General features: G+C 39.6%; 1 protein-coding gene across 2 annotated transcripts in view; it reads right to left on the reverse strand.

Annotated features, from left to right (window-relative positions):
- Positions 1–336: 336 nt before the first annotated feature.
- Positions 337–9,245, reverse strand: part of CTH (cystathionine gamma-lyase) — a 26,977-nt gene continuing 18,068 nt past the window's right edge. Inside the window, exons 9-12 of one of the 2 annotated variants that reach the window (XM_010848756.1) lie at positions 6,224–6,345; positions 4,897–4,949; positions 1,198–1,336; positions 337–904 (exon numbers count right to left, since the gene is read on the reverse strand). In XM_010848756.1, coding sequence (XP_010847058.1) covers positions 878–904; positions 1,198–1,336; positions 4,897–4,949; positions 6,224–6,345 — 341 coding nt within the window. In that variant the 3' untranslated portion in view covers positions 337–877. Of the gene's footprint in view, positions 1,337–4,896; positions 4,950–6,223; positions 6,346–9,245 lie in introns of both variants that reach the window. The other variant, XM_010848755.1, reaches the window with a different exon arrangement.

A 9,245-nucleotide genomic window follows, 5' to 3' on the forward strand; every position in this document is an offset into this window, starting at 1 on the left:
TTTTAAAAATCCAATTATCTGACTTATGACTTATTGACAGTAACATCCTGATGATGCACCTAACTATGAAAGATTTTAAGTATTTCTTATTTTAGCCTCAACAAACTAACTGTTTCAGATAAAATTTTCAGAAAATGGTAATATTTCTCTATAAACGTGGCTTTTGACTCACCATATACAAATTTTTTATAACTAATCTGCAAACACTAAGATTTGAGCATGATTGTTACACAATTAAACATATAAATTCAGTGTCTGAGATCTCTAAGAGTTGGGAATTAAAAGGGCCAAGGAATATAATTTAATGCCATATAATACAGAAATATCACAATGGGATGCATGTGGTAATTAGATTTATTCTTAAAAAAATAGTAAGTACAACCTTATATCAGTAGAATTTCACAGACTTTTCAGATATTTGATTTTTGGCTTATGATAATTAAGTGTAAACCATTGCTTTGAGTGCTATTTTCAACATACAAAAATCACACTTAACTTAAGAACATTTATTCAATAATTTAAATTCCTCAGAAAACATCAAAAATGAATTACCATTATATTGTAAACATAATCAATATAAATCTTAAACTTGAAAAAAAGAATACAATCCCCAATAGCATCACAAATCTCACCTCCTTCAGAGGCACATGTATATCAAAATTAATAAAAAGATCTGAACAGAATTGACCTGTCAGTTACAATAAGGGAAAGAGGAAATTTTTTAACAGGGATGATCCCAGGAAGATTACAGCTGTGAAAGGTAACGAGGTGCCTTAAAATTTTCATTTGAAAATTCTGTGGAGGCTCATTAATGGTCCATTCAATTATTCAGATTTGATCGTCTCAGGAAGCAGTCACCAACAGCAATTCCGGGATGCTAGTTGGAACTTGCATTTGGAGGGTTCTGTATTAATGGTGCACAAGAAAAATACATTATTAAACCTCCAGGCAAAGCCTTCACCTCCTCCAAGAATTCTTTTCTGACAACTACCTTCTTTTAAATCTGCACTTTGGACTGAGTTCCCCTGCACATTTATACATGCTATTGTAATAAGAGAAGAAAAAACCTTTACAGAGAACAGCGAGGCCACTCTATAAACAGAGTGGCTTTCCCCACTACCCTCCAGATTAAGCACACACACGCCTGCACACACACACACACACACACACACACACACACACTAAAACAAAACTCACAGCTGCCTTCAAAGCTTGATCTAGATCATCCAGTAGGTCTTGTTTATCCTCTAAGCCCACTGAGAGTCGAATAAGTGTGTCACTAATTCCAAGGACTTCTCTGTCACTCTTAGGCACTGATGCGTGGGTCATGATTGCCCTGGAAGAAAGAGTGAGCAAATTTCTGATCACTATATTGTAGCAGTAGAGGCATGTTTCTGTCTCATAAATTGCAATTATTTTCAAATTTTTTTCTATTCTAAATATCAAATCCTTCATACATATACCTACAATGTTTTGTAAACAAAAGATTGAGGAATTGTGAAAATTATCTTTTCTAGTCATGCTTTTAAATGAAAACCATGATTTTTTGTTGTTTTATACCATCAGTGAGGTATACTCAATCAGAAACTGAAAGGGCCAGTCAAGTGCTCGCATACAGGAGGGAAAGACATAGCTTTCAGTGTGTAAATTTTAACACCTACCTGAATGAGGCCTTGGCCAGAAGTCAACACCCCATGACCATCCAGCTGTACTTATAAGAGGCCTCTTGGACCAACAGCTGGTCAGAATTAATTCTGTTTGGATCAAAGGATCAGTCCAGAATTGGACCTTCTGAGGCAGATCAGGGAAAAAACCACCTAGGATTGCTAGTAGCAATCACTAAGCACTAGGAATTAACTTCAACTCACAGTTCATGACACAGAGGTCTCAGAGGATGTTTAAAACCATCTAGTAACTTACTGTCAACATTGACCTGTGTAAGGGTAGAGCACCTACTATGGGTCAGGCACTATAGTAAGAGCTGGGAAACCAAGAAGAAGGAGAGATTATTTTTACTCTAGGTAACAAACCAGAAGCTAAAGACTGATGATTCACAAAACAGAACAGTCTACAGTGAACGTTAAACAAGTATGGACAACAAGGGTTGCTGGAATTCAGTGGAGGCTGAATCTCTGTGGGCTGAGGCATCATGGAGGAAAGGCTTACCGTCTTATTGAGCGCCTGAGTACACTGCCCCCGCACCCAGCCCTCCCTTCCCACATCCAGCAGAAGGAATTACTGTCTCCTACCCACTTTAGGCCCATGGGAAGAAAATCTTAGTAAATGAATATTAAATGAATAACCTCTCTTATGACTCTAAGGAAGTGATGCTCATAGTAAATGAATATCCTCTTCTATCACTCTAATGAAGTTTTACACACAAACATCCTCCTAAAAATTTCTTCCTTTTTAGGTTTCTAATTCCCTGAAAGAGAGTGAATACTCAGAAACAAGAACTTAGGCCTCTGGGAGCAAAAGACAGGTATATAAATCTCAGCCCCTCCACATACCGGCTGAGTTGGACTTGTAAGTTACCAGTCCTCAAGTCAATTTTCTCATCTGGTACACTGTTACCGACATTTTACAACCAAGGAAACTGAAATGGAGAGTGGATAAGTGAGTTTTCTAAGGCCACTGAGCTAACACATGTTGTTAGGCTGAGAGACCGACCCAGTACCCACTGGCTCTGCTTCTCTCTCGCTGATTGCAATGCTGCACTGGTTGCAGCATAGCTGGGAGACTCGAAATGAGGAGGACAGAACAGACAAGCTCTGACCTAAATTTATTCTTCCACTGGCACTGGGGTTACAGCCTAGCTGGAGTGCCCAATGGCCAAGCAACTTTAAACCAAATCCCTAAATAAATCAGGTGAGGTCTACTTTTAAGAGAGTCTTAAACTAATACACACTGTATTACTACAAAAAATAAACCAATTTCATATGCTGAGTGTGCCCTCTTGTGCATCCAGACTTACTAGCAGGCATCTTCCTGAAAGACTAACAAAAACTTATCTGTCTTGTCTTAATTGTTTGAATCATTATTTGGGCATCATCTTTTTAAGATTATGAAATTGCCTGACTCTCCCCATGAACTGTAAACTACTATAACAGGACAGGAAACGTGCCTACATTCTTCAGTTCAGTTCAGTTCAGTCGCTCAGTCGTGTCCGACTCTTTGCGACCCCAAGAATCGCAGCACGCCAGGCCTCCCTGTGCATCACCAACTCCCGGAGTTCACTCAAACTCATGTCAATCGAGTCGGTGATGCCATCCAGCCATCTCATCCTCTGTCGTCCCCTTCTCCTCCTGCCCCAATCCCTCCCAGCATCAGAGTCTTTTCCAATGAGTCAACTCTTCACATGAGGTGGCCAAAGAACTGGAGTTTTAGCTTCAGCATCAGTCCTTCCAAAGAACACCCAGGACTGATCTCCTTTAGAATGGACTGGTTGGATCTCCTTGTAGTCCAAGGGACTCTCAAGAGTCTTCTCCAACACCACAGTTCAAAAGCATCAATTCTTCGGCACTCAGCTTTCTTCACAGTCCATCTCTCACATCCATACATGACCACTGGAAAAACCATAGCCTTGACTAGACGGTACTTTGTTGGCAAAGTAATGTCTCTGCTTTTGAATATGCTATCTAGGTTGGTCATAACTTTCCTTCCAAGGAGTAAGTGTCTTTTAATTTCATGGCTGCAGTCACCATCTGCAGTGATTTTGGAGCCCCAAAAATAAAGACTGACATCCCTGACATTCCTCAACACATAGTTATTTCAGAAATGTTTATGAAAATTAAAACATAGAAATATACCATGCATCTAATACAGCTGAAAATTAATAGCTAATGATATTGATTTATCCCTGCAATAATTATAATACATGGTCATAGAAACTCACCTCCCTGCTCACTGTTTTTGATGCAAAGCCTCAAGAGTGAAGTTGCTAACATATTTCTGTGTGACATTTGATCAATCAGCAAAACTTTCTGAATCTTTGTTTCTTTGTCTGTAATATAAGTTGCTGGACTCCCGGATCTTGGGTTTCTGTGTTTTAATATCCTCTGGTGCTTTGATAAAATTTAGATGAATTAGCTAGGTTAGATAGCGAAGGGCCAGGAATACTAAGTTAGATTTGGGGGTTTATCTCATAGAGCCTTTTACCCCAGAGAAAAGAAAATAAATGGACCTGATGGTAACTAGTAGGGCTCTCCTCTGACAAATAAGAATGTGGAGGTATTTTATCAGAAACACATTCTCTGAGAGCTTTGAAATCAGCCCTTCTAGTTCAGTCTTCAACCTCCCTTATAGGACAGAATTGGGTAGAATAAGTAGCCCTGGTTCAGAGGTCAGAGAACCACTGCTGAAATCTTCTTCAGGCAAACAGAGAAAAAAACAAAACTTGGGAAAACACAGCTTATTGATCCCGGTAGATTTTTAACAGGGTCTCCATTCTCTTGTGGAGAAGGCAATGGCACCCCACTCCAGTACTCTTGCCTGGAAAATCCCATGGACGGAGGAACCTGGTAGGCTGCAGTCCATGGGGTCGCGAAGAGTCGGATACGACTGAGCGACTTCACTTTCACTTTTCACTTTCATGCATTGGAGAAGGAAATGGCAACCCACTCCAGTATTCTTGCCTGGAGAATCCCAGGGACAGAGGAGCCTAGTGGGCTGCCATCTACGGGGTCGCACAGAGTCGGACACGACTGAAGCAACTTAGCAGCAGCAGCCGAAGTAGCCATTCTCCTGAGTTAAGAGTCCATTCCAACTGGACAATGCCATGCTGCCCTTATTGCTAAATAACTTGAACAATCACTGATTTTATCCTACTCCTTTCTCAAACAATCATTATGGCTGAAATCAAATTTAAAATACTGAGAAAAACAGAAATATACTTACGGAAGCTCAGCAAGACTTTCATATCCTCCCAAGCTTTCAGCCAGAGTAAATAACTATGGCAAAAAGAAAATATATATATATATATGTATATATATAAAAATTTAGATTCTCCACTAAAATAAAAATACTAAAAAAAAAACTAAAAATAAATGTTTTTAATACAATGACCCTGCAATGCGAGATGGAAAATTGTGGCAATTATGAATAATAACTACAAAATAATTGTTACAAAAACTACAAACTGGATAAAAACTTGGAGAAAAAATGAAAATAAAATCCATAACAATGAGGCCATTAACAATTGATCTCACCAATTAGACATATGGCGTGTTAACTTTTAAAACATTAAAAGTTGATCAAAGTGAATCTTATATACCTTCCTCATTTGACCTCATATAAAAGTAAACCTTAACATGAGCTCTCAAACCTCAGAATTATTACATTTGAGACCCAGCTCTGTGGTTACCCTTTATATAAAAATCTCTTAATATCTTTTAAGTTATACAAACTTACTCACTAATATGTACCACTTATCAAATGAATATATCCATTTAACCCCATCATGGAGTAGAAGGGAAAACTCAGTTGTTGCATTTAGTGTTACTGTGTGTTACAGAATTTTACAAACATGTTAAAAGTTACTTTCACAACTGTATGCAATTAAATGTACGCTACTATATCTCTGATTTTAGAAGTGGACAAATTTTAGAACCAGTAAGACTTTGACTAATCTGGCAGCATTCTTTTCTTTTCTTTAGATTTGTAGCATTTAAAACTCAAAGTCTTAAATACATGACTGCATGCGCTCAAAGTAAGCCCAAAGCATGGAGTTACACAGGCCTCTCTCCCAGGGCTCTGGAGAGATTCCTACCTCTGTGAACTTTAGACAAAGGCCGCGTGTCCCTCACTCCAGGCAGACACAGCCTGAGAGGCACAGGGTTCGGGAAGTCATTCCTAGGCTGGATTTCAGTACAGTTTTTCAGCAGTGCACTGACACAGTACTGAGGTTTTTCATAATATTTCACTTGAAAAGGCAGTTAGTTCACTATAAATTTAAAAACAAATGGCTTAGAACATTCTGTCTCTCTCAAATGGATGAAAGCCCCTGCAGAGTTAAGAAAATGAACATGTTCTATCTGCTATCGCATCACTCTTGCTTCAAGTGATTTTCTAACCCAATGCATTTCATGACAAAGAGGTTTGTGGATGTGACCTGCAGATACAAACACATTAATCTGAGTTGGGTGGAAGTGAGAAGTAATGAAGACCATAACGCTATAAGAAGGCCTTAATGTCTATAAATTAAAAAACGATTTTGTAAAGTTACCTTTAAGTTCTTGAGGAAAGTTTCAGCATGTTGAAGAGAGCCCTTGATATAAAAGGTGACCATCCCCGGGCAACCTGTGCACTGACGCTTGGCCAGCTCATGCTGAGGATGAGAAGGCAGCCCTGTAGTCATAAAGTATAATGAATATCTCATTTCAGAGTCAAACATGTAATTTCAGGACAACAACAACAAAAAATCACTATTCGTTTAAGTCAACTGCAAATAAGGCTAATAACAGGCTTTATGCCATGTTCACATCTGACCTCTTGTTCTGGCCCCTGTCTATCTTGTGAAAGTGGTTCAGTCATGTCCAACTCTTTGCAACTCCATGGACTGTACAGTCCATGGAATTCTCCAGGCCAGAATACTGGAGTGGGTAGCCTTTCCCTTCTCCAGGGGATCTTCCCAACCCAGGGATCGAAGCCTGGTCTCCCGCATTGCAGGCAGATTCTTTACAGCGGAGCCACAAGGGAAAACCAAACTGCCATCATTTTGACCTATCTTTTCTAGTCTCTCCTAGCTCTAGCCATGCCAGCTTTCTTCACACCAGCAGCACTGAACTCTTCTTTTATCTTGGGACTTTTGCACATGCGATCCCTTTAGCCTGGAACATTCTCCCGCTCACTGCCCCCTTCCCTCTGTTAATTATATCGTCTGTAATTTCTCACTTAATATCTGTCTTATGCATCAGGCTAACTCCATGAAGAAAAAGCTATTTCTTTTGTTAATAATTAGATCCCAGATCACAGTACAACGCCTGGCCCATGGTTTGCAGTTGATAAACATTTATTGAAGAAATCTGAATTGCCTTGTCCAGGCACTTTTAACAAATGCTAACCCATTTCCTCAAGGCACAGTCCAAAACTTTTCTCCCTCTCTCCATTCAAATACACACCAGTCAACAGCTCTTTACCTAATGTACATATTAGGGCATTTAGTCTCATTTGTATTTCTGCCTTGGCTTACCTAAATGACTTAAAGGCAGGGATCAAGCATAATTCTCCTTTACACCCAAGACTGTATGAATGCACACCTCAAAAGGGTTTAAAATAACTATTTACTTATGACCACCACAATATAAAAGTCTGGTAAAATAAATTCAAAGAGTGGCAAAATGATAGGATACTGAAAGAGGAACTCCCTAGGTCAGTAGGTGCCCAATATGCTACTGGAGATCAGTGGAGAAATAACTCCAAAAAGAATAAAGGGATGGAGCCAAAGCAAAAACAATACCCAGCTGTGAATGTAACTGGTGATAGAAGCAAGGTCCGATGCTGTAAAGAGCAATATTGCATAGGAACCTGGAATGTCAGGTCCATGATTCAAGGCAAATTGGAAGTGGTCAAACAAGAGATGGCAAGAGTGAATGTCAACATTCTAGGAATCAGCAAACTGAAATGGACTGGAATGGGTGAATTTAACTCAGATGACCATTATATCTACTACTGCGGGCAGGAATCCCTCAGAAGAAATGGAGTAGCCATCAGGGTCAACAAAAGAGTCTGAAATGCAGTACTTGGATGCAATCTCAAAAACGACAGAATGATCTCTGTTCATTTCCAAGGCAAACCATTCAATATCACAGTAATCCAAGTCTATGACCCAACCAGTAACGCTGAAGAAGCTGAAGTTGAACGGTTCTATGAAGACCTACAAGCCCTTTTAGACTAGCACCTAAAAAAGATGTCCTTTTCATTATAGGGGACTGGAATGCAAAAGTAAGACGTCAAGAAACACCTGGTGTAACAGGCAAATTTGGCCTTGGAATACGGAATGAAGCAGGACAAAGACTATTAGAGTTTTGCCAAGAAAATGCACTGGTCGTAACAAACACCCTCTTCCAACAACAGAAGAGAAGACTCTATACATGGACATCACCAGATGGTCAACACCAAAATCAGATTGATTATGTTCTTTGCAGCCAAAGATGGAGAAGCTCTATACAGTCAGCAAAAACAAGACCAGGAGCTGACTGTGGCTCAGATCATGAACTCCTTATTGCCAAATTCAGACTTCAATTGAAGAAAGTAGGGAAAACCACTAGATCGTTCAGGTGTGACCTAAATCAAATCCCTTATGATTATACAGAGGAAGTGAGAAATAGATTTAAGGGCCTAGATCTGATAGACAGAGTGCCTGATGAACTATGGAATGAGGTTCGTGACACTGTACAGGAGACAGGGATCAAGATCATCCCCATGGAAAAGAAATGCAAAAAAGCAAAACGGCTGTCTAGAGAGGCCTTACAAATAGCTGTGAAAAGAAGAGAAGCGAAAAGCAAAGGAGAAAAGGAAAGATATAAACATCTGAATGCAGAGTTCCAAAGAATAGCAAGGGGAGATAAGAAAGCCTTCTTCAGCAATCAATGCAAAGAAATAGAGGAAAACAACAGAATGGTAAAGACTAGGGATCTCTTCAAGAAAATCAGAGATACCAAAGGAACATTTCATGCAAAGATGGGCTTGATGAAGGACAGAAATGGTATGGACCTAACAGAAGCAGAAGATATTAAGAAGAGATGGCAAGAATACACAGAAGAACTGTACAAAAAAGATCTTCACGACCCAGATAATCATGATGGTGTGATCACTCACCTAGAGCCAGACATCCTGGAATGTGAAGTCAAGTGGGCCTTAGAAAGCATCACTACAAACAAAGCTAGTGGAAGTGATGGAATTCCAGTTGAGCTATTCCAAATCCTGAAAGATGATGCTGTGAAAGTGCTGCACTCACTATTCCAGCAAATTTGGAAAACTCAGCAGTGGCCACAGGACTGGAAAAGGTCAGTTTTCATTCCAATCCCAAAGAAAGGCAATGCCAAAGAATGCTCAAACTACTGCACAATTGCACTCATCTCACACGCTAGTAAAGTAATGCTCAAAATTCTCCAAGCCAGGCTTCAGCAGTATGTGAACCGTAAACTTCCTGATGTTCAAGATGGTTTTAGAAAAGGCAGAGGAACCAGAGATCAAATTGCCAACATCTGCTGGATCATGGAAAAAACAAGAGAGTTCCAGAAAAA

Source organism: Bison bison, unplaced genomic scaffold, assembly GCF_000754665.1.
Source record: "Bison bison bison isolate TAMUID 2011002044 unplaced genomic scaffold, Bison_UMD1.0 scf7180017864271, whole genome shotgun sequence".
NCBI lineage: Eukaryota > Metazoa > Chordata > Mammalia > Artiodactyla > Bovidae > Bison > Bison bison.